At 44.3% G+C, this 26,074-nt stretch overlaps 1 protein-coding gene across 6 annotated transcripts in view; it reads right to left on the bottom strand.

Moving 5' to 3' along the window:
- MICAL3 (microtubule associated monooxygenase, calponin and LIM domain containing 3) overlaps window positions 1-26,074 on the bottom strand; it is a 251,990-nt gene that overhangs the window by 117,615 nt on the left and 108,301 nt on the right. For 5 of the 6 annotated variants that reach the window (XM_034781513.1, XM_034781496.1, XM_034781523.1 and 2 more), the window contains 10 exons: window positions 20,789-20,890; window positions 19,929-20,084; window positions 19,070-19,170; window positions 16,573-16,830; window positions 15,845-15,960; window positions 12,674-12,800; window positions 11,213-11,306; window positions 9,744-9,891; window positions 8,021-8,217; window positions 464-576 (listed from right to left, as the gene is read on the bottom strand). In XM_034781513.1, coding sequence (XP_034637404.1) covers window positions 464-576; window positions 8,021-8,217; window positions 9,744-9,891; window positions 11,213-11,306; window positions 12,674-12,800; window positions 15,845-15,960; window positions 16,573-16,830; window positions 19,070-19,170; window positions 19,929-20,084; window positions 20,789-20,890 — 1,412 coding nt within the window. The other variant, XM_034781505.1, reaches the window with a different exon arrangement.

Here is a 26,074-nt window from a genome sequence, read left to right on the forward strand (position 1 = left end):
TTATTGCTGGCTGATTCTCTATGCTCATTTCCCATCTGTAGGAAAAGTGGCTCCCTGCAGTCTTTGGTCCTCGTTTAGGGAGCCAAGCCTTCTTATCTGAAAGACAGCTTGTCATTCTTGGAGCTTTTCAATGAGTCAACAGGAGAAACAGCAGGTATTTCACAGTACAAAAAATACTTTGGACCTAAGCCAACAGCACAGAATAACCCTCCTCCTATCACTAGAATAATCATACTTTCTATTTTTCACCCTTCTCCCCAACCCAAAGTCCCTGAGTAATACTCTAATGTTAAGAATATAGTGTTTCATTATGTGAAAGCACCCATTCTGACTTTTGTGCTGCAATTAAACAGCTGACGTATAATGACAACAAGTCTATAACCACTTTACTCTTTATTTGACTGTCAGTCTGCCAATGTCTAGTGTTCTCAGGGTTAAAGTATACATACTAGGGTATGGCTACCTTTGGAGTTCGTTTCCTTGAGATGCTCTGCCCCAGTTTGCTAAGAAAAGAGATTGGAGACTTGGTACTGGCAATCAGCGCAGCTTTCTCTTCTGCGTTCAGATCCAGAGTCTCTGTGAACAGAAACAGGTGGGACCAGTGAATGCACAGAAACCTCTGCGTGGTTATTAACAATAGCCAAGAAACAATTAAGAAGGGACTCATTCGTTCTTTAGCATGAACTGTTTTGTTTTTTTTACACTCTCCATATAAAATACTCTTAGGAACTTCAAAATCAATATCTTTCTGAGTAGTTTTGTCCTTTTCCATTTGGCAAATGCATTTTTTTCCTCCCAGGTTTTCTAAGTACTCAAAATAGTTTTAGAGTTTAAGTAGGTCAAATTCAGACTTAAGCTACATGACTGCATCTTTCCGTTCTAGTTAACAAAAATACAATCTTTCAGGCCTTCATTCCACTAACCTGGAGTTATATACAAAATCCAAGCATTGTAACAATAAATATAAAGCTCTGTCAGAGCTTCTAAAATTAACTACTAAATGACTGCTGGCTAGGAGCTTCACACTCACAATGACAGACCAACCCTCAGCAGCAGCAAGAGAGCAAGAAAGTTGTTTAATAATTCTGAAGTGAGTTTAGTACTAGTGAAAGATGCTAGTCTGATAGTGAGGCTGAAGCCCTGTTCAACCACCTAACAGGCACAACAAAAGCAGCATCCGTGCAAGCTTTTTACACACAAACCTGTTGTCTACCTTTTAATGGGTGAAATGGTAGCTCAGTTTGTGCTCATTAAACCCTTGCACTGGTTCCTAATGCTGCTAGAAGGGTGCCTGTTAGCACCAAAGAAGACAGCAATTTTTATGATATGGTCTCAATAAGGGTATGTCTACACTGCAGCTGGTAGCCCGGGTAGACAGACTCCATTCATGCTAGTGCACTATAAATAACAGAGCAGAAGTTGTGGTATGGGCGATGGCTCAGGTTAGCCATCTGAGCTTGGAGCAAGGGGTTCAGGGGGGCTTTGACTTGGGTGGCTAGCCCGAGCCACCACCTGTGCCACAACATCCGCATTGCTATTTTTAGCACGCTAGCTCAAGTGGCAATAGCATGAGTTTGTCTATCCAGGCTGGGAGGCACACTCCCAGCTGCAGTGTAGACATATCCAGAGTAACTAGCGTGAGTTCTTGTTGGAGGAAAGCAGACCAGGAGAGGTTACTCACTTTGTGCAGTAACTGAGGTTTTTTGAGATGCACATCCCTATGAATGCTCCACTGAAAGTGCGGATGCACCTTCGATTGGAGATTTTTGGCAGCAGTGTTTGTTCGGTCCAGGCATGTGCCTTAGCTATCTTCATGCTCCATACCAGGGATTTATAGGGCTATGATGGACAAATCACTCTCAGTTCCTTCTCTAGCACTCAGTCCCATGAAGATAGGACTCCAAAGCAGAGGGGAAGGAGGACAGATAGTGGAGCACCCACGGGGACACGTCCTGATGAACCTCCTTCTTTGAATAGTGTCTATATGGTGCTCTGCTTGAGGCAACTACCCTCTGAAGGAGGTGGAATCTTCAGAATCCAGTCTAGAACTGTTTGCAGAACTGCAGAACTTAAGGTAGTGCATGTCTCTGAGCACATGCTAAGGCACAGTGTCTTGAAAAAGCTGAAATAATGCTCATGTAGCAGCTTTGCAGATTTCTGTTACTGGAACCTCTTTCAGTAGGGCAACAGATGTGGAGTGAGAGCTGGTAGAATGAGCTATGACCCTAGGAGGACACAGTACATTACAAGCTGCAGAGCAGGAGAGGCTGCAATCCAAAACCCACTTAGAAAGTCTCTGGGTGGACAGTAGTGTTCCTTTACTCGGTCCACAATAGACACAAATACCCTCAGAGAAACAAAAAAAATTTAGTCCCGTCCAAATAATATGCTAGCACTCTCCTAACATCTAGCGGGTGACAGGCAAAATCCTCCCTAGTCTGATGAGATTTAGGGTAGAAAGCCAGCAGACAAATTGTGCGATTGATATCAAGGTCCAAGATGACTATGGATAAGAAATGCAGGTGTGATTAGAAGGATCCCTAAAGAAAACAGTTGTGTGTGGAAGAGGGTCAACCTTTAAATCCCCTAATTCACCAACTCTTCTAGAAGAGGTAATTGACACTAAAAAGGTGGTTTTCATGGAAAGGTATAAAAGGGTACAAGTAGGAAGTGGATCAAAGGGAGGTTTCATCAGCGAATTAAGAACTAGATTCAAGTCCCAAGTTGCAGTGGGCTCTCTAACATTTGGGAACAGTTTGAATAAACTCACCGATGAATCTGGAAGTTGCAGGGTCAGCAAATACCAAGAAACCTTCCAGAGGAGAATACAACCCTGTGACGGCTGCCAGGTGAACATTAATGGAACTCAAAAAAAAAAAAAGACCTCTTTGCTTCTAGAACCTCTGAAATACGTGAGTCAACACGAGATAGCAGACAGCAAATACACCAACGGTAATATCTTCTCCATTTCTGAAGGTAAGTGTTCCTGGTGGATTCCTTTCTACTGTTCAACAGGACTTCTTGAACCACTCTGGAACAGGAGAGTTCTAACTCCAAGAGCCATCCAGGAATTTTTCCCTGAGTCATTGAGAATGTTCAAGTTGTGGGAGACAAATGTTCCTCAAATCCTGAGTGAAAAGACAAGGTGTGAGCAGAAGATTGATGGCCAGTTGGAAAGAAAGGTAAAGTAGGTAAGGAAACCCCACCTGTCCTGGCCAGACAGGTGTGATCAAGATTACCGTGGCTTTGTCCTGTCTGATTTTGTTTAGAATCCTGAGAATTAGCAGCATTGGAATGAAGGTATATAGAAGATTTCTCAGCTGAGAGAGGAGAAAGTTGTCTTCCAGATAATGGCAGGCAAACAAAACCTCCATTAGAGCAGAACTCTGCATGTTTCTGGTTGACAGTGATGGCAAAAAGGTCTATGTTCAGAAATCTCCAGATAAGAGTTATCTACTTGAGTATGGATCCGTTGAGTTCCCACTGGTAATCTCAAGTGAAGTGTCTACTGAGGTAATCAGCGATGGTGTTTTGATGGCCAGGCAAATAAGTTGCTGAGATAAGGATTCGGTGGGCTACATACCAGTTCCATAAACTGATTGCCTCTGAGCAGATAGAAGGGGATCTCCCCCCGGTGCATTTATGTAGTACATACTGTCCCAGCTGTCTCATTATATGGATGGATTGACCTTTTATCATGGGGAGGAAGTGGTGGCAAGCGTATCTCTCAGCCTTGAGCTCCAGATTGTTGATATGTAGTGTAGACTCCTGGGTGGACCATCTGCCCTAGATAGTGTGGTTCTCTAGATGAGCTTCCCAGCCTAGGAGAGATGTATCTGACACTATTGTGATAGTGGAGGGAGGATGGTTGAAAGGAACCTCTGAGCACACTTTGTCTGGATTCTTCCACCAGTTGAGAGAGTAGGATCTGGATGCCATGGCATTGAGAGTGGCCTCTATAAACTCTATCTGCTGTAGAGGTAGAAGACAGGACTTTGCAGTATTCAGCTAAAGGCTGAGTGTGTGAAAGAGACATAGCCCTCCTTATCACTGTTTGAACTTCCATGTAGAAATGCCCTTTTAAAAGCCAATTGTCCAGGTACAGGAAGACAATTACTCCCCATCAGCAAAGCTGTGCGGCAACTAACTACCAACATAACTACCAACTTCTATCAACTCTCTACGGGCAGTGAAGGCCTCTGTACTGACAGTGGTCCTGATGCATGCAAATCACAGGAATCTCTAGCAAGAGGGACACATTGTGACATGAAGGTATGTATCTTGAAGGTCAAGCTTGCAAAATATTCTCCCAGATCCAGGGATGGAACAATAGGTGCAAGTGTTACCATCTTGAATTTCTGTACCTTGACAAAGGTATTCAGCATCCTGAGATCTACAATTGGCCTCCACTCGCCCTTCTTTTTGGGAATGAGGAAGTACTTGGAGTAAAATCCGCTTCCTCTGTACTGAATGGGAACTGGTTCCATGAGTCCTAAGTGGAGGAGGGAGACAGCCTTTTGTCTTAAGAGCGGCTTGTGAGATGGGTCCTGAAAAGAGATGGGAAAGGAGGGTGGTAGGGAGATATGGAGTGAAAATAGATCGAGTAGCCAATGTAAACCTCCAAGACCCATCTGTCAAAGGTAATCTGCTCCCATGAGCTGCAGAAATGGAACAGACGATCCCCCAAAATTGGGAGGATGGAGTGGGCAGGGTGGTTCAACATCAGATCCAGATCACAGGGGCATAGGTGGCTCTTGACCGAGGCATCGAAACAAACACTTTGTAGATGATGTCTGCTGTGTTGAGCCAGGTGCAGTGATGGAGAACTTTCCCCTCTGCATTCTGAATTTTTTAGGTGGCTTCGATTTTTTAGGTGGCTCTATGGTAGGTGGGAAACTGTGCTGGGCAGGATCTCTGAGTTTGAGAGAGACTAAATCTCTGCTTATTTGCAGGAGTACACATGCCCAGCGAACAAAGGGTTGCCCTGGCGTCCTTCAGCAAATATAAGGAGCCAATGGATTCGCTGAATAATCTGAGACCGAAGGGTAGGTCCTTTATGTGTTCTGGACTTCATGTGGAAAACCTAAGGACTGTACCCAAAGGGTTCAATGCATGACTACAACTGTGGAGACAGACCAAGCTGCTGTGTCAAAAGCATCAGCAGAAGTTTGCAAAGTTGTCCTTGCAAGAAGCTGTCCCTCTGCAATGAGAGCTTGAAATTGTTCCCTCTGCTCTTGTGGGAGGTGTTCAAGAAAGAATTAAATTTTGAACAGTTAATATGATTATGTTGCCAGAATCGCCTGGTAATTAGCAATTCTGAATTGCAAAGTGACAAACAAGTGTCTTTTGACCAAAAAGATTTAAGAGCTTTTGGTCTTTATCAAGTGGTGTAGTCTTGGAATGGTATTGTCTGTTGTGTTCATTTACTGTATCTATAACTAAGGAGTTGGGGCAGGATGGGAAAAAAAAATTCTGAACTTCTAGCTGTAACATACTACTTTGTGTCTGCCCTCTTAGCATGGCTGTGGTGTGGATCTGCCAAATGGCCTTGGCAGTTTCTAACAAGGTCCTAACTCTCTGTGCTGAAGATGTTGTGTGAAGGATGTCCAGCAACTTATGCTGAGTCTCTTGGACTTCTCCCAATGGGATTTGAAGAGTGCCTGCCACCCTCTTCATCAACTCCTGAAATTGTTTGAAGTCATCTACCATAAATGGAGAGGGCAAAACAACTTCATCCAGGGAGGAGGATGAAATATTTGTCTGTGGGGTAGCCTGTTCATTAGCTCTCCTTTCTTGCTCCTCAAACATCTCCTCCTGCGTGGCGATTGCTGTGGGAGAATGGACAGAATCTGACAGTGCTGACCCTGCATTCCCCTGATTATACCAATGAAGATGTTGACAGGCTGAGATCATTACAGCCTTGATGTATCCCTTGATGGAGCAGGTTCAGGAGACAGTGGTCTAGGCAGGTAATTATAAGAGTCCTGAACAGAAATGTAAGAGCCTGAAGAGCTCTCATTTGCATAATCTAATGGAGGAGTAGATGAAAGAGTAGTAATTTGTCTCACTGTAAGCATGGGCACCAGGGAATCAGGCAGTACCAGTTATAGCAAAGTACCAGAGACAGCAGAGGTTGTGGTATTGGGGGTCTGACTAAGCTCAGTAAAGGAGACTCCAGTTGATCAGAGACAAACAAATCCTTGGAAAACCTGAACTTCTCTAATACTGGGTGCAGTTGTGTGGGAACCTGGTGGGCTGCAGACGTGGAGGCCTTCGGTACCAAGGAAGGTGCACAAGGCACCAACATGCTGGATTGCCAGTTGAGGTATCGAAGATGCAGTCAATGCTGCAGAAGGAAATTAATTCTTTAGTGGAGTGTCTCTGGAATCTCTACCAGCTTGGTCATGTTTTGATGGTACCAAAATCTTCAGTAGATCGGTAGGTACCATGTGATTTAGACAAGCTTGAGGACTGATTTTTAGAGCTCTTGGTACTGAGACTGCTTGAAGCCTCCACAGAAACCTTTGAGGGGTGCAGAGTCTTTGATACAGTGGATCTCTTAAAGGTACACTCTTTCTGAGGAGACTTAGGACTCCACTTGGTGGAAATCTTTTCCGTGCTGCTTGCAAGTCTCCCTGAGGCTGATGGGGCACTATGGCTATTTGAAGGCTGCTGTATGAGGTGGGGGTCTCTGGGCCTGGATCCAAAGCTGGACAAAAGGAGTACTTCATCATAAGAAAACAAAGTTGAATCTCCCTATCTCTCAGAGTGGCCCTTAAAACTCATGTAGATTTTGCACTTTGAAGGCATGCGCCCCGAGGCAGTGGGTACAGCAGGAATGGCTGTCATTAATTGGGAAGGACTCCGGGCAAATGAGGCAACATTTGAAGTCTGGAAACTTAGATATGCCCCCAAAATAAAACAAACAGTCTTCTTCAAATGGGGGGGAGGGGGTGCGCGGGGGATAACCCTACACAGAGGGTGGGGTGGAGGTTGGAGGCTAAAGCCTCAGCAAACAGGAAAAAGGAATCCCCCAAAGAAATAAAATACCAAATAAAGAATAAAAAACATAATTAGAAAAATAAAAGATTAGTCAAGAGTAAGGCTACGTTTTAGTCACGGGTATTTTTAATAAAAAAAGTCATGGACAAGTCATGGGCAGTAAACAAAAATTCATGGTCTGTGACCTGTCCATGACTTTTAATATATACCCCTTAACTAAAACTTGTGCAAGGGGCCGTGGGTGCTCTGGGCAGGGGGATGTCCAGGGGCACAGTGGGTGCTATGGGGGAGGCAGCGGTGTGCGGCTGGGGTCCTCCGTTGGTGCTGCGGGGGAGGCTTGGCCACAGCTGGCAGGCTCCCTACCTGGTTCCGTGTGTCCCTGCAGCTCCTAGGCAGCAGAGGGGCCAACGGGCTCCACACACTGCTCCCACCACAAGCGCCAGCTGCACAGCTCCCATTGGCCGGGAACTGCAGCCAATGGGAGCTGCGGTGGTGGGGCCTGTAGCCAGTGCACAGAGCCCCCTGGTCCCTCCACCTAGGAGGAGCTGCAGGGCCATGCCAGTGGGAGATGGGGAGCTCCCCTCCCCGAGGTAAGTGCCCCCCCACCTCTCCTGCCCCTAGCCCTGAGCCCCCTCCCACACACCCAAACTGCTGCTGCTGGCCCCTGAGCCAGCACCGGCCGCAGCAGAAGTCACGGAATCTGTGATTTCGGTGACAGACTCTCAGCCTTAGTCATGAGTGGCAGATAACCATGAGCACTACGAACACTCCGTGTCTGACCAAAGTGGTTGAGAAAGAACTGAGAATGCGTTGTCTGTTGCAGCCCTATGCACTCTTGGTGGGAGGCATGAGGATAGCTAGGGTGCATGCCTAGAGCAAATGAGCACAGCTGGCAAAAATCCTCAATCGAAGGCACATGCGAACTGGAAGTGGACACCATGGGAGGGGCATGATGCACAGAAGAACATGAATACTGCCACCATCACCAAATCTAACACACTTATTCTGAGTCCCTTACCACTGGAAGGGATGGAATCCTTGAACATCTCATAGAACTGTGTGAGGTACATCACCATGGACAACTTGTCTGGCTCCCCAACAGATGCCATTTCCTTTCCAGTCATGATAGGAGAGATTCCAAACTCCTTTTCAGCAATGTCAAATGCCAGCTGGTTATTCTTCTCCACGTTGCGTTCATCTAGAGAATCAAAGTCTCTACAAGGGGGAGAAGAAAAAAGCATTGAGATAAGCAGGGCTAGTCTTCTAAAAATACTTTCAGAGACAGTCCTCTCCAGCAGCAACTCTGAAACTGCAGAGTGCCCCCCTTCTTTCAATAATTCTGGCATCATGCTTTTTGTGTTACAGTGATTATGTTACTCTGCCTGTTAATGATGAGCTGTGAAACAGACACATTGTTTTTTCCATTCACTGCCCAGCTTTATTATCTCTAGAGACAACCTAAACTTCTCTTCATAGAGGTTTGTTGCTTTGAACATTACATCTTCACTTCCCTCTTTCCTGGAGTATTTTCTGAAGAGGCAGACTCTCATTCCCGTTACTTGGAAGCACATCAAGTTGTCCCTCAGATCACCGATTGTCTTGATTGATCCGTATACAGATCTCATATCTTTCCCTCTCCAGGGCGATTTTCCTACACTTTTACAATTGTCATTGCTGTACTTCCACTTCTGCCCAATTTGTATGGCTTTTTAAACATGGTGCCTCAGACTGAGTATAGAGTTCTAACCAGCGACCCACAGAATGGAATATTTACATAGTTACTTTGCTTGCTTTACATGTGATACTTCTTTTAAATACACCTTCAGCATGTTGCATTACAGTATTTATCTTTAATAATGTCCCATTGGAAATCTGAAATCATTTTAGACTTTCATTATAATAATATCACCTACCTTTTATATGGCACTTTTCATGAATAGATCTTCAAGCCCTTTACAAAGGAGGCCCATATCATAATCCCCTATTTACAGATGGGGAAACTGAGGCAGAGCAAGGGGAAGTGACTTGCCCAAAGTCACCCAGCAGTCCAGTAGCAGAGCTGAGAGCAGAACCCAGGTCTCATGAATCCCAGTCCAGCACTCTATCCACTAGGCCAGAGTCTTCACTATGGAACTTCTGCCTTGCCAACATTTTCCCATTCTAGGATTTATGCACTTTTTTATATTGCTCCCCACATTACTGGGTGGAATGGCTTCTCACACTTATTCACAGAACAGGTTACAGTAGTGCAAGCTTCCCTACATTGTGTCTATTCAGACCAGGAGACCCCTCCTCTCGGATTGAAAAAGTATTTAAAAGCCATCTGAGGAAGCTACCAACGAGGGGGCTATTTATAAAAGATGATGTGGACATTTGTGTGCTATGAATTAAACTGAAGCCATCAACTATTTCTAACTAATTGCACATAGGCTACTGAATAGCTGTTAGACGGTAATGAGTTTTGGTCACTAACAACTTGGGACAGATAGAAGATAAAATGATGACACATGTAGCCTGGTACTCACCAAGACATTATAACCCTCTTCCCCTCAGGTGAATCGCTCTAGACTTTACTGAATCTAATTTAACTGACTTCAGTCCTTTCCCCCACATATCACAACTGTACTGTATTTTAACACTATTCTCTAAACAATTTGCAAATCCCTCCCCATATATTGGTTGCAAATCTGACTAACATTCTCTCCAGTCACTGTGTTCTAGTTAAGCAATCAATCACTTACATCAAGTCAGGACGGTATCTGTGGATAATAGCACACAAGGCTAGGCCACTCTTCCATGACATTGTAAGATCTGTTACATTCACACCAGCATACCCATCAGTCTGCCTTTGGCACCAACCAAGCAGTTTGCTGGAACGAGCTACAGACTCTGAAACAAACGACATTTTTAGTAAGCTGTAATTTATCATTTTTCACTCATGAGAATTCCAAGTACATCTCAGGAAGTATATATTATAGAGATCACTCACCCATTGAAATGCAGCCACCTCTGGGGTGGAACAGCATGTTTCCTGCATCAGGAACACTATACAACTGTTTTTTGGGGGGGCAGGAAGTGACTAATAATGTGATACATAGTTCACACTGAAGGGAGAATTTTAGTTTGCTAAAAAGTAATTACCCAACCTGTAATTTGGACAGATCACCCTGGCTCTTGTGAACATCCCAGGAAATTTTAAATGACCAAAAGTGGTCAAGATCTTGATTTAAGTCAGATCCAAAAGATGACATTCCTCCTAGCTTGGTGCTCCCTAATCCCCTGCTATATTGTTTCAGATAGAAGAATTGTCAACATCTTTCTGCAACAGTTGCATTTACTTTGAAGGTCTTCCATCAAATCACTGACCGTCCAGATCTTGTTTAGCTATGAGATGTGACAAGATTATAGCCCAGGGTGGCATCGTTGCAGGTCAAAGAACAAATAAGAAGACCCTACGCAACTGTACACCAGTGGGAAGAAGGTACAGTAACAAAACAGGCAGACTTGAATAAAACACTATTCCAGGAGACACCAAAACACCACTCAGACATCCAAATTATATGGCTGGAAAAGGTTCAACAAACCCCTTGGGTTATGGTTTGACCAGACAACTATTCCAGTTCTTAGCATAAGGCATTTAATTCCTAGAACACATGCCATGCACTGGCTCAGTATTTAGACTCCATAATGCAGTGATGTCCTTACGAAAAGTAGAGCTGCTAAATTATGAGGAAAATGCAAGTAAAGTAATTGCTTTATTTAGTCGAACTAAGAGAAGATTTCAAAAAGGAAAAAGCTTGAGTGTGGAGGGGAATCTACAAAAAGAATTCTCTTTTTCCCATTCATTTTCTACTTTTCCGTTATTATTTTCATCTGTAATTAGAGTTTTTGGCTTCACTGTCAAATCAAGTAGAGGCTGGTTTTTCACACTTGAAATAAGGACTCCACTACAGGATCCAGAAGGTGACCAAAAACCCTTTCGGAAACAAATGTTTAGAAATCTGGAAGCACACTGTAATAAGGGAAATTGAGGTAAAGCTAACATGTTTACATTTTAATTATGTTTGAAAGTTTAATTGTGTTTGAAAAGTCAAGCTTCTGAGCCAAGAATTAGACACTTTTCGAAACAGAAGGGGACCTCTCTGTACATCTGACACACTGACCTAGCTCTGGAAGAGAACAACAAAGTGAAACAATAGGTGGGACCCACCATTCCGCGTCAGCTTTGGTGTCCTGGAGTTCACCAAGTTCTCTATTTCCAGATGAATGTCTTTCAGGTCTCCTGTATCATACAAGTGGCGCACCTGTAAGAATGCAAAGGGTTAAAAATGGTCAAAAAGACTAGTCTCTCTCATCAAAAGCCAATATGGCAGGAGAAGTCTCCTCAGGCCAGAGCTACTGCCCTTGCACACTAAATTCCCTTTCTAAAAACAAGCCACATGTACACACAAGGAACATGGCCCCCTTCAGACAACAAGGGGATGATTATATAAAAGGTTATTTTATGACACATTCGCACAGTAGACAATTCCCAAAAGCCAGAGAACCCCAAGGAACAGCTCTTAGCCTCCATCTCAGTATAGGCACCAATGTGCAGCCACTGAAAGTTATTATAAAGGAAATACAAAAAATATATCGTCAGCATGACTGAAACTGCCAAAATCCAGAGAAGTTCAGAGCTACAACTGACATGATTGTGAACAGAGTTTAGAGACTTCTACAATATCTAGTCACAAGGGAAGTGGGTACAGTACAGTGGTTTAAGCATGATGGATATTTCTGGTTTTGGCCACTGTCAATTCCCTAAATACTCATATAGGCATGAGGTTCTCAACCCTTTTTGAATCAAATCCCCCTTTAACATTTTTTTAAAACTTGGATTCTTTCTCTGCCCCCGTCCCCTTTAAAATAGGGAGAAGGATTCTGCGACCTAGCCAGATTGGTTTGAGAGTGTGCCCACCCTTCACCCGACTTGGGCAGCAGTTGCTCTTGTCCCAGGGACTGGGACTGGGGGTTGAGCACAAGCCAACCCAGCACTCACCTGGAATGCAGGCAGGAACCAGTGCCTGGCACTGGAGAGCGGGGAAGGGTAGGGTGCCCTGGCACTATGCATGCACACAGCATACAGAACATGAGTGCAGGGCAGGGTGCTGCCTGGCACTATGAGCATAGGAAGCATAGAGGGCACTGAGATGCAAGCAATGGTGGCTCCTGTCCCACAGGGCAGAGCCTGGCTCTATCCTGGTTCAGTGTAGAGGAGGGGAGTGGAGGGTATTGGAGAGCGAGCCCACCCCACACTCACCCTAGACAGTAGCTTCTGTCATACAGGCCTGGGCCCAGCTTCCTGCTCTGGCCTGCTGGCTCTCACTGTTCAGAGGAGCTCGCCACAGCACAATGTGTGCATCTGTGCACAAGTGGGCCCTCTCCCCACCACACACTACCCCCTTCCGGCCATGGCAATGCCACTTGCTCAAGTTTGGCCCACCTACCCCTCCATTGTGCCAAAGCGGTGGGGGGGCCAAATATGAGTGAGTGGCATTGCAACCTGGTATTTGTTTATGGCTCGCTGTTCTGTCCCCCCACTCCCAGTTGAGAACCTCTGATACAGACTAATGGCTACATGAAGAGGACACAGATCACATGTGGTCGAAGGTATTGCCAGCCCAGTTACCTGGTTTGGCCGCAGGAAGTTGACGTTGATATTGGGATACCGGGTGACAGGATCGATGCTGTATTGGCTGAAGTTTTTACTCACATTCTCAGGGGTGGTCTGAGGCAGCAGCCTGTAAATGCTTTCCCTGAGGGAAAAATACTAACTTCAGATCAGCAAGTAAGAGAAAGAGATACATCACCACCACCACCTTCAAAGTCAAGACCCTCATGAACTCAGAGGGTTAGAGCACTCAAATTCACAAACCTACCCCTTCAGATAAGAAACAAAATCCAGTACTTAAGCATCTAAGCTGTTTATATTTTAATTCAGCAGGAATCAGGGAAGTGGGAATAATAGAATGAGACAGATAATACTGAAAATATACTGCCATTATATAAATCAATAGTATGCCCTCGCCTGGAATTCTGTTTTCAGCTCTGGTCACCCCATCTCAAAAGAGACAATAGAAATAAGTAGTCCAGAAACAGACAAAAAAAATTAGTAAATGCAAGGAGAGAATTCCATATAAGTGCTGGAAATGATTGGGACATGATAGATAGAGAGGAGACATGACAAAGGTATACAAAATAATAAATAATATGGACAAGATAAATCATATGCTCCTATTTAATCTCTTGTAAGAAAGAACAAGATGACAGAATCAACTAAAAGCAAGCAAAATTAAAACTGAAAATGAAATACGTTTTTCCTCAGTGCATAATTAACCTGTGAAACTCACTGATACAAGGTGGTATTGATGTCAAGAGATTAATTGTAATAAAAAAGTATTAAATATTTAATATGGATCATGAGAGCTTCCACAATTATATCAGGCAGGATAAAAATATTAAGAATATAAACCCATGTGAAAGATGGCATAAGCCAACCTCTAACTGGCAGGAGTTAGAAAGAAGCTTGTCCTGTGGATATGATATTCTATAACAAGGGTCGGCAACCTTCGGCACGCAGCCCATCAGGGTAATCCGCTGGTGGGCCGCGAGACATTTTGTTTACGTTGACTATCCGCAGGCATGGCCCCCTGCAGCTCCCAGTGGCCGCAGTTGGCTGTTCCCGGCCAATGGGAGCTGCGGGAAGTGGTGCGGGCCGCCGAGACGTGCTGGCAACCGCTTCCTGCGGCTCCCATTGGCTGGGAACTGTGAACCGCAGCCACTGGGAGCTGCGAGGGGGCCATGCCTTTGGACAGTCAACATAAACAAAACGTCTCGCGGTCCGCAGCGGATTACCCTGATGGGCCACGACCTCTATTCTATAATGATCCAGGATTTCTTGTACCTGGTTCTGGCCAATGTCAGAGACAACACTAAATTAGAGGGACCCAGAACAGACAAAATTCATGAGTTAATACACATGTTGCTAGTTTGGAAATTTCTTTCCATTTTATAGTCAAATTGTTAAAGTGGATATTTTGCACCTATTTCTTTAATTAAGAAACTAATTAATTTCCTATTACACCTCTACCCCGATATAACGCGGCCCGATATAACACAAATTCTGATATAATGCGGTAAAGCAGTGCCGGGGGGGGGGGGGGGGGGGGGGCTGCGGTTTCACCTACAACGTGGTAGGATTTTTTTGGCTCCCGAGGACAGCGCTATATCAGGGAAGAGGTGTAATTGTTAGTAGAAATTCAGATTTAACAGAGGTTTTTCTACTAAATTTCATTCTTAAAACACTCATCTATGATGAAGACAAGTTCAGGGCCTCATTAACATCCTTATTAGGAGAACAGCACAAACTCAAGTACAAAATTGATAAGCTATATGCACAAACACCACCGCCTTCTGAAATACCAAACTTCCACACGTCAAGGAAGCTGAAATGGTTTGACCAAGCTGAACTCCTATATTAGGACCCTAAAGTTATGTCCTGTGTGTATTAAAAAAAGTTCAAAATAATTTTGTTTTGAAAATCTAGAGAAGTTTTCATTGTCAAAACCAATTTTTGAAGAAACTTTAATGACACTAAACATTTTTTTTTTATAAAAATACAATTTTGGCCTCTGATACTACAAGGACTTATTCGCATCATTAATTTCAAGAACACGTGCATAAAGTTTTGTACCTCTTTAAGTAATGTACCTCAATATAGCAGTTTTTAAAAAAATTTAAATAAGATACCCAACCAGCAGTGGAATTTTAAAAATGCTATAGTGACATTTAAAACCCCCAGCATTTATAATTTAGTTCATTATAAATTTTAATCTAACCTAGCAATTGCACAAGTTTTCAAATTAGTGTTACAATGCCTCTGCTTGATTTAAATCAATGAGTTTTAGAGTTTTGTTAGGTTTTTTTTTTTTAATATATATATAAATAAAGAAAACCCAGTGATTTAAATCATTCCACCCTGGATGGACCTCTGGTTTGATCTGAAAAGGTAATTCCTACGCTGCTATGTCACCTGGAACAAAACACAAACAAACAAAAAAGAGAGAATGCGCAAGCAGTAGATTCAGCGTGAAAATAGGATAGTGAATGTAGAGGCCGGAGTATGGAATTAAATATAGACCATTATCTCCAAATTAAAAACAAAAACAAAAAAAACCAGAAAAAATATTTACAAGATAATTGGAATTAGCATGTATTTCTGTCTCCCAGCTTTTTCAAAGGCATCTATCCCCTTGGCATCTAAGCTTTTCCTCACCTAGACTGTATAGTTAAGGCTCAGAGCACTGATCTGACTCACTTTTTCCACCTAATAAAATCCCAACAACCACCAGGAAAATATTCTTTTTTCTCTAATCTGCTTTTAACCAATAGAGAGTAGCAACACACTTTGGTTGCTATTCTGTTCCTCTCTGAATAGATTCCACTGGACCTGTGGTGCTCAGAGCAGCAAGTTACAGCCGAGCACCAGTGTGCATGTGTGTGTGATCGCGACCTTCACATGGTGGTGCTTCTGGCCAGTTCCCTCACCTTCTTGGGAAATCTTTCCCTTAATCAAACCACTCCAATGGGCAGCCTCCAGGAACACTAAAGACACAAGGTTTGCTCCCTCCACCCCACTCTGGGTGCACATCTGTAACAGGACAAGGAATCGGAGTGGATGGTCAGAAGAGTGAGCCTTCTGAGCACAATTACTTTTCCACCTACCTCTGCCCCCAAATCATTCTGTATTCAGATCAGAATTCACAACTAGACTCATTTCCCCACAATAACCCTCCATTACCTCTCTGCGAGGACCTCCAAAGGGCTAGTTCCCTGAGACCAGCTTCGTACCATCCAAGCAGAATCCATGGCAGCCAGAAAGCCCCTGGCTATTCCAGTTCCCATCGGCCAGAATGGCTAGATGTAATAGGTCACACACACACACATACACACACAAAAAAAGAGGGGAAAGAAAAGGTCATTTGGGAAAGGAAATTAAAAATGGTACCAAGAACATATTTAGAGGGTAGCCTACTAGGATATTATAACTCAGAGATTAGCTGGAGGCACTGGTTCCCTCTGGGCTAGTGGAGGCCAAATGCATGGTGAACTGGCTGTGAGCTAATCCACAGCTAGTGTTTCATTATTCCCTACAATGACTCATAGCCTGGAGCTGCTAAGAGCTTCTCTTAAAAAACATATTTCAAACTAACTACAGTATGCTAATTATTAACTATCCTAGCATAGTGTCCTCAGGGATTCTAGCAGCCACAACAATGAGCAGGTAGAACAGATGCAATTTCAGCAGGTCTCTGCATAGAAGGTCACTGCTATGCTGAATACTCACTGTTTTCCCACCATTCCTTCCCCCTGCTCCTCCCACTCTATTATATAAAACAGCAGTTGCCTTCCTCATGATAAAACGCTCATAGCACAAAGGGAAAGTTGCATTCATTTCAATGGCAATAGGGGCAATGGCAATCACCTCCATTCATGGCTCACACAGTGAGTGAGCTGTTTAACACCTACCTCTAACAGACTGTCCCCAACCAGTGCCACGAGCAACTGGTGACCATTCTGCTCTCGCACCATCGCTGCATTCTCTGATGCGTACATACATGTGAAGTCAAACATGGCCACATCAGGTTGCCCATAGTGATTGATGGCAAAGTCCAGTGATGGCAGCTGTTGATTGGTAGAAAAGTCAGCTGCTTCCCTGGCATAGTTGAGCAAAGCCTCCTGGTCCACATTCTCCCGTGAGAGTAACAGCTCTGTGTCCGCGTAGTCCTACCAAATGAGAGAAGAGTCAGAGTAGAACAGCCACGTTGGGAGAGGGAATTTTAAGTTTAGTATCTGCAGACAATCTACAACTGTAGGTTCTGAGACTCCTCTGAGTCCAGCGATTTAGGACCTTTCCCTAAATTATTTCATGATCACTAGTGTCTAGGCCTCTAAGAGAAAACAATGTTTCTATCTCTTCTTCTTGCAAAGAGCCTTGACAACCCTGCTGGCATTTCTGAGCATGCCAACAGGCAATATGGTCACTCCAGAGGTGTGAAAAGTATAAAAGTGGGCAGTGCCAGTAAACGCAGTGGTAGTGGGGGTGCTTAGCATGCACACTACAAATGGAAAGCATATATGCTAAAGCTGGCAACAGTATCTTGGCCATGAATAATATGTAGGGTCACTTCCAAAAGGATACAGTCAACAACAGACGCTACAGCTTCATAAAGTTGTATAACTACAGCCTTTTGATGATTGTTTCTGAAGAAGCTTCATGATTACGTCACCTGTTAAATTAATTTTTTTACTCTGAGTACTTAAACATCCTTTCTATTCCATCTTTATAGGGAGTGAACTTCAGAGCTTAGCTATAAAAACCTAAATCACACCAACATAGAAAGCTGAAGTGAAGATTAAGAGCTTGTCTACACAGAGAAGCAATGCAGACTACAGAGGAGTGATTTCTAAATCACATTGTGTCACGCACTAACTGGTCTGTGTAGATCCAGCTGGTGCACATTAAAAGTTCCCTAACGCACTTCAACATAGCGCTGTTTGACACAGTACTATGTTAAAGTGCACTAGGGAACTTTTAGTGCACACCAGCAGGTCTTTGTGGGCCAGTTACTGCATTACATGTTAGTCGCTTTAGAAATCACCCCTGCTCCCAGTCCCCAGCCCGTAGTACGCGTTACCTCACTGGGTAGACATGCCCGCAGTGAAAGCATCCAGCTGAAGTCCTGTGAACTTCACTATAAGGGAAGCATGTCTGGGTTTAGGTCTTGATTAAAACAAGCTTAGTGTGCGCCAGCTTAGGGCATCTGAGCAAAGCAATTAACATACAATATTTGTACATGTTTATTTGGACTAATGTTTGAAATCTGATATCCAGGATTCCCCTAATATATTATTTCAAATCATGTTTCTCCAAGTCAGATTGACATACCCCATGTGAGAGATTGCATAACGGTCCCAAACCACTAGCAGGCCAGTTAGTAAAACAACTTATTGGAGAATGTTAAATTCTTGGTGATTAACATGCAGCTGTCTTGCCATAACCATAGGAGGCAGTTCTAAGGTACAGCCTGGCTCTGTATATTGTCAGAACAGACTAAATAGTGCAGTCCAGCTGTTGACAAATCAAGTGTAAATGAAGTGTTAGCCCATTGGTGTATATGGTAGTTAATTTAAACTCCTGTGCACTTCCCTCCATGCTCTGTTTTCAGACAAAAGATGCAAGATCTAGAGTCCTACTTATTTCTTTAGGACCAAAGCCAACATTAAACTGATCTCTGTCAATACAAGTAATAGGTAAAGCTCTATCACAAGCAGGACCAGCTCCAGGGTTTTTGGCGGGGGGGGGGAAGGGAAAAAAAGCCGCGATCGCAATGGCGATCGGTGGCACTTTGGTGGCAGCTCCACCACGCCGCTTTCTTCTTCGGCGGGAATTCGGCAACAGGTGCTTCCCTCCGAGAGGGACCCGCCGCCAAATTGCTGCCGAACAGCCCAACGTGCCGCTCCTTCCCCTTGGCTGCCCCAAGCACCTGCTTGCTGTGCTGGTGCCTGGAGCCGGCCCTGATCACAAGATCTCTTCACACACTCCCAGTTCTTTCACCTCCACCAAACGAAGCAGAGTCACTGAAGGAGTCTATGGGCCTTGCAGAACATTTAAACTTGCTATGTCTAGAAGCCCCAGATCTGAAGGGGGATGTGAATGAGTGCAGAGCAGAGCATGTCATCCTTTTCTAAGGACTCAATCTGCTTCCTCAAACAGGGCACTAGTCACATGCCAGCAGGATTTTTAAGGCAGGCAATGTCCTAAGAGAGACATTGAAGAGAAGTCAATATGCCCAGGTATATGTTAAACACTTAAAACATTGAAGAGAAGTCAATATGCCCAGGTATATGTTAAACACTCATTTATTTAATTCCCTTCAAAAATATACTCTCTTCTCCCAAGGTGCCAAGGCCAGATTGTCTCATACATCCAATATGGAGAGGTTTGGGAGAACGTAATACGCACATGCAGTATCACCCCTTTGTCCAGCAAACTCTGCTTTTTGGCAGTCATGACGAAGTAGTGAGTGTCATCTTTGTAGTAGACAATGTTCTCCAAGTCAATACCTATGACAGAAGAAACGGATGTAGTAAGACAAAGTCGGTTGTATGTTATATGTAGTACAAGAGCTCACAACATCATTTGGAAGAGCTCTGGCTCAGCCCTCCTGGCTCATGCGAAGGTGAGGCCTGTGCACAGAGAATGTCTGATAGTGCACACGAGACTCACCTATGCCTCTAAATGTAATGGAGGGCCCTGCCAAAATCCCCCAAAGCCTTGGAAAGCTCCAACCTACAAGGAGTATACACCAGACTGAAATTACATCGGCTGGTAACCCTTACAACAGAGAGAACTATTATATGGCTGCACTGAGCATTTGATTCACATGCTTTCAAGGGGTTTCAAAAACTGAACCTTTAGCTACACAGAGACATCTCTCTCCCTCCCTAGCGGCCCTGACCTTGTTTTGACATTCCAAGCTTGACTTCAGAGGAGTGGGGGAGACAGGGAAAACATGGCATCCTAGTTTCTCCATGGAATGCTCGGACGGCTTATCACTTGTCCAAAAGTTAAAAAGCACAGCCCTCCAGTTACAAGCTACAATGACAAGCAGCTGAAGAACAAGCTGGAACAAATCAGTTGAGAAAGTGGGAGACAATCAGACAGGAAGGACAGACAATAGTGATGTACTTCTTGGATCAAGGGCCACGATACTCACTCATTCATTGGTGAAAAAAAGCAGTTTAAGGAGACAACTGGTGTAAAAAAACTGGTAATTAGATAAACTCCTTCACCTCTAGATACTTGGTCATTGTTCACAAACCTGTGGCTTCTCGCAGATCCTGGAAGAACTTCTGGTTAAATATGAAGGCCACGCCACTGATCTCCTCCACTTTGGCTTCGGCTGTGGTGTTGCGATTGATGAAGTTTGCTGTGATAGCAATTGCCAGCTTACCACGGAACTCCTTCCGACGAAACCCTAGGGACAGGATAGAGCAGAGATCATGAAATACAGCTCAAGTTCAGAGAAGACTCACTCAGCCTGCTACAAAGCGGGCCCCTAAATATATGAAGGAAGGGGTCAGATATTACAGACACTCTTCTTTACAGGGGAAGCAACAAAATCCTCTCTTGCAAATTGCTTCACCAGGAAAATAAAACTTGGATCTTTGAAGAAAAAAGAAAATGTCTGACTATATTGAAATGACTCACCTCTATCCCACACAGTGCAATGGCTCTTACAGCAATGATTTAAAATATCATTCCCAACCATCCCATTGATATGCCTAATAATTCCCCACCTTATCTCAGAAGCAGGAGGTGCTGCAAGTGGAAGATTAGTCCACATAAAAAAAAAAATCTAGAAAATGTAGAGAATCAGAAAGTAATCAAGCCCAATACACCTGCTGCTTTGCTTGTAGAGGAAGATGAAGAGAATGGAAGAGGAAGTGGTGATACAACTGGCCAACTGGATTCCTGAGGGCTGAAGGGGAGCTTGTGTCTCCTCTGTCACATCTTTACAGACTTTTTAAATGCTGAATATTTGGAAAGAGATTGGAGTGCAGCTCATACAGAAATTTTTTTTTGTTCAGCTCTGCTATGACCATTTAAAATAGAGACAATTCCACTGCTAAGTTTGTGTTGTGGAAAGCTCTCCATTGTGGACGCATCAGGAGCCATTACCTTCTAAAGTGTTCCTCCTGCCATCTCCTCCAATGACCACTTCAAATTCGTACTCTGACACCGGGTGTGTTTTCGGGTGGACCTGTGCACGCCAGCCTATCCCTGTGGATAAACCCTCAGTTAATAATGTATTAGGTGCATCTACATACACAGATATTTAAAAAAAAGTGAGCATAGGAATCACCTCTCACTTCCTATACAAACCATTTCTCACATCCCTGGCTTGGAAGGCTACACAGTTGATACCCTAACAGGTGGTGTTAGCATCTTTTCAGGACCATTATGGTGCCCCGATTGCATCTGGAAAACACTTGCAGTAGTAAGATCTAAGCCTATTGTACACATCGTTTCACTTAAAGGGAACCCGAACAGCCACAATCTACCAAAAGCTTTTAGACAAATGGGGTTTAATGGAACTAGGACAAAGTATAACAGTATACTAGCAAGATCATTGTAAGGCTCTCTGTGTTACAAGACTGAAAAAGACTTTGCCCAATAGATTCAAAGTCAACTTCTCATACGTTACTTGATCTGTTTGGCCAGTAACAAGACTGCCAACAACATCCATGGCAAGTGTGCAAGGAAAATGATCTAAATAGCCACAATGCATGCAATTCAAGTGGTTACTGTTACAAAAGAGTTCTACAGTATTGTAGGCGCAATGGGCCAAAATTCTGCAGGAACTATTATAAACTGTAGCATTTTGTCCATTTCAGCAGAATACATTAGGTACTTTTAGTTTTGTAAAGTGAAGAAAGGAAGGTTAAGTTACTTATCTTATAGTAACTGGAGTTCTTCAAGTGCTGGCCCATATTGGTATTTGCTGGGAGTTTGCATGCGCTTCCTGTGCTTGGATCTGGAAATTTTTCAATAGCTGTGTCTGTCAGTTGAGGTCTGTGTCCTTCAGTTCCTCATGCCCTCATCTGGGAGCACAAGGGACAGTGTGGATTGACCGCCTCTCCTGTTCCTACTCTACCGCGAATCCGAAGAGGATCGGAGCAGAGCGGGAGGGGAGCAGGATGCGAATACCCATAAGGACCATACAGCTTGAAGAACTCCAGTGACTATATGGTAACCGTCTTTTCTTCAAGAGCTGGTTCCTGTGGATATTCACTGTGGGTGACTCCCGAGCAGTGATTATTGAGGAGGTGCTCTGCACCACAGTTCACAAGATCACTGAACCAAAGGAAGCATCCACAGCGGAGGCTTGCACAAGGACACAGTGCTGGGTAACCATGTGAATGGAACCCCAGGTTGTCGCTCTGTAGGTCTCAAAAAGTGCGATTCCATGCAGGGAAGCCATTAAGGCAGCTTGAGCTCTGGTAGAATGAGCCTTGACAGACTAAGGAGGAGGGGTTCTGCCAGCTCATAGCAGAAGAGGATGCAGTTGGAAATCCATTCAGAGTGTCTTTGGGAAAATACTGCCTCTCCTTTCATCCTCTCAGCAAAGGAGACGAATAACCTCAGAGATCTTCTAACGGGCCTTGGCCTGTCCAGGTAGAAGGCCAGATCTCTGTGTACATCTAGGGTCTCCGGTCCTCCTAATTATTGTAAGGTCTCAGATAAAATACAGGAAGGTGAACCTTCTGGGAGGAATCATGAGGACAAACTTGGGATGCAATCTCAGGGATACTTTGTCTCTGTGAAAGACAGTATAAGGTGGGTCCATCACCAGGGCCCCATGTTCACCCACTCTCTTGGCCGAAGAGGTAGCTGTTAGGAATGCCACCTCCATCAATAAGTATAAGAGGAACAGGAAGCCAAAAGGTTCAAATGGCAGGTTCATAAGCGCCGATAGTATCTTGTTCACATCCTAAGCAGGCATAAATTTTGAAACTGGTGGGAAGTTTCTGACAATGCCTTTTAACAACTTTACTGTTATGGGGTGGGTGAAAACCAACAGCTCTCTACCAAAGAATGATAGACACTGATAGCCGCTAAGTGTACCTGTAGTGAACTGATGGATAGGCCCGATGACCTAAAGGAGAGGAGACAGTCCAAGATAAGAGGAATTCTGGACTTCTTCAAAGGCAAATGATGCTCTGGCATCATAGGGAGAATCGCTTCCATTTGGCAGCATAACACTTTCTTGTTGAGGGTTTCCTGTTATTGAGACGGATGGATTGGACCTCCTCCAAGCAAGATCTGTGCAAGTCTGCTGTCCATCCAATAACCAGTCTGACAGATGGAGAGGTGTGGTGGTGGGATGGTTGGGGATGCTTCCTGTCTGTGGCAGTAGGCTGGGAGATAGCTGCAGGTGAATGCATGGGCAGGAGGCCATCTGCCCAGCTGTGGTGAACCAAAACTGTCATGGCCACCATGGTACTATTAAAATCACTGTTGCCTTGTTACACTTGATCTTTCTGAGGATGTGAGGTAGGAGGGGAATGTGATGGAAAGCATACTTCATCAGGTATGACCATTGCACTGGGAAGGCATCCCCTCTGAAGTCAGGCCCCTGTGAGAGTCTTGAGAACAATTGGTCAGGCACTTCCTGTTTCCATCAGTTGCAACAAGCTCCCATGATGGGAATCCCCACTGGCAAAGAAATCTGCTGGTGCTTCCCCATGTGAAAATGCCTACGGTGTCTGCTAGGGAGTTCATTACTCCTGGTAAATACATTGCATAGAGGATAATCTGATGCTGTATGCACCAGTTCCAGAGTTTGACTGCTTCCCTGCAGAGCAGGGCAGACCTTGCTCTGCCATTTGTTTGCATAATAAACAGCGGCCATGTTGTCTGACCTGACCTGGACATCAGTGGACCAGATGAAGGGCAGGAACCTCTTACACTCTTCGTGTACTGCCTGAAGCTCAAGAACATTGACGTGGAGTGTGGATTCTTGCAGAGTCCAGGAACCCTGAGCTGCGTGGTTGTCCAGATCCATTCCACAGTCCAGTAGAGAGGAATCTATAACAAGTGTCTTTGTGGGTGGCACAGGAACAAAAGGCACCCTACACAAATATTGCCCCTCTTTTCCCAATTGGTGAGTGATATTAGGGCACTGAGGAAGTGAGACTTTTGTCTAGGGGGTCTCTGCTCAGAGTGTAGACCTTCCTCAGCTAAGCCTGGAGACCGTGAAAGTGGAGCCTCGCAAAGGAGGTTAAAGTAAATGCATGTAGCCTGGTGACCTAGCTAGATGAAGGACTGGACTGATGTCTGAGGACTGAGAAGAAGGTGAATGAGGTCTATCTTTGCAAGGAATCTGTCCTGTGGTAAATAGGTTCTGGCTGCAATAGAGTCTAGATTTGCTCCAGTAAATTCTGTAGTTGTTGTGGGTGTTAAAGTGAACTTTCCTGGATTTACCTGAAGTCCCAAGGAGTGACTCAGGTTGAGTAAGGAGATGAGTACTACCTGCGCCTTGTGATACAATCCTCTTGTGAGCAGCCAATAACGTAGGCAGAGAAATATAGAGTTGTGTTGACAGTGCAGGTGTGCTGCCACCACTGCCATGACTTTTGTATAAACCCTTGGGGCTGCTGAAAGGGCAAAGGGGAGCCTCATGTACTGGAATGCACTAACCTCACTGTGAAACGCAGCAATTTCCTGTGCGCTGATGGATGTCAAAATATGCAAAACAGGTGTCCTTCAAATCAGGACGTGCAAATCAGTCACCTTCATTCAAGGAGGGGATTATAGCAGACAGGGTAGACATTCTGAATCTGGAGTAGCAGATGCTGTTCAGTTGCCTGAGTTCCAGGATGGCCTCCGGCACACTTTCTTTTTGGGGATTAGGCAGTATTTGAAGTAAAGGCCCTTCCCCTTGTGACGAGGGGGTACAAGCTCTATAGCCCCTAGCTGGATTAGGGAGTTCAGCTCTTGTCCAAGTATCCTCTCATGACAGGGGTCTCTGAACAGCGGAAAACACTGAAAGGGGGAATGGAGACTGGTTGTGCCTGGACTGGCTGATGGCTCGCGAACATCCCATCAAAATGTCTTGGTAGGTGTTTGAGTCTGGAGAGGGGATGGTTTTGGTATGATGTGTCTGTCGTGCTGCACCTTCTGACATCTTTTCAGGATTTTATAGGCCCTCTGGTGGTAGAACAGCTGAGGAGTTGGCTGGTATCTTTGTAGTAGCAGCTTAGAAAATTTACCTGTGAAGAGCAGAGGTGTATATTCCCAAAGAGTAGAAGGTGGCATAAGAATCCTTAAGGAAAAGAAGCGACTCAGCTTTCTCCCTAAATAGGTTGTTATCCTCAAAACAGAATTTATGAATCTGTGAATCTCTATGGCCAGAGGGGACCATTGTGATCATCTAGTCTGACGTCCTGTATAACACAGGCCATAGAATTTCCCCAAAACAACTCCTACAGCATATATTTCAGGAAAATATCCAATCTTGATTTAAAAATTTCCAGTGATGGAGAATCCACCACAATCCTTGCTAAGTTATTCCAATGATTAATTACTCTCACTGTTAAAAATTTACACCTTATTTCCCGTCTGAATTTTTCTAGCTTCAACTTTCAGCCACTGAATCATGTTATACTTTTCTCTGCTAGACTGAAGAGTCCATCATCAAATATTTGTTCTCATCAGAGGTACTTACAGACTGATCAAGTTACCTTTTAACCTGCTCTTAGGTTATCTAAGATAAATAGATTCAGTTCCTTGAGTCTATCACTATCTGGCAAGTTTTCTAATATTTTAATCATTCCCATGGCTCTTCTCTGAACTCTCTCCAATTTATCAAACATCAACCGTATCTCTTTGGGGAACTCCGATGACTGCAGCAAAGATATCTGCCTCATGACCACCAAGGTCACCATGGCACAGGAAGCCAGGTCCGCTGCATCAAGTGGCACCTGAAGGGACGATCTAGCTACCAGCTTCCCTTCATCTAGGGATAACTTGGAATTGAGGTCTACAGTCCTGCAATCGTTTACTGATGAACTCTGACAGCTTATTGTCGTTAATGAAGTCATACTTTGCCATGACTGCCTGTTAGTTCAATGTGGCATAGTAGTCTGGCTGAAGAAAAATTCTTTCTGATGATGGCATCATTGTCCAAAGGAGTGGATCTGGGTTGGTATAGCCTCTTCCACACTATGACTGCTTGGACAATCAGAGAGTTCAGCTTAGGGTGTGAAAGAAGTACTTCCCCGCCCCCCGGGAGGGAACAAAATATTTATTTTCAGTCCTCTCAGGGGTCAGGGAACAGATGGCTGGTGTGTACCAAATGCCCTTAGCAGGCTCTAAAATGGGCTTATTAATAGCAAGAGTCACCTTGGAAGGATCTGTGTACTGGAGTATATCCAGGAGTTTGTGTAGGATCATGAACCTTTT

This window comes from Trachemys scripta, chromosome 1 (assembly GCF_013100865.1).
Source record: "Trachemys scripta elegans isolate TJP31775 chromosome 1, CAS_Tse_1.0, whole genome shotgun sequence".
Taxonomy (NCBI): Eukaryota; Metazoa; Chordata; order Testudines; family Emydidae; genus Trachemys; species Trachemys scripta.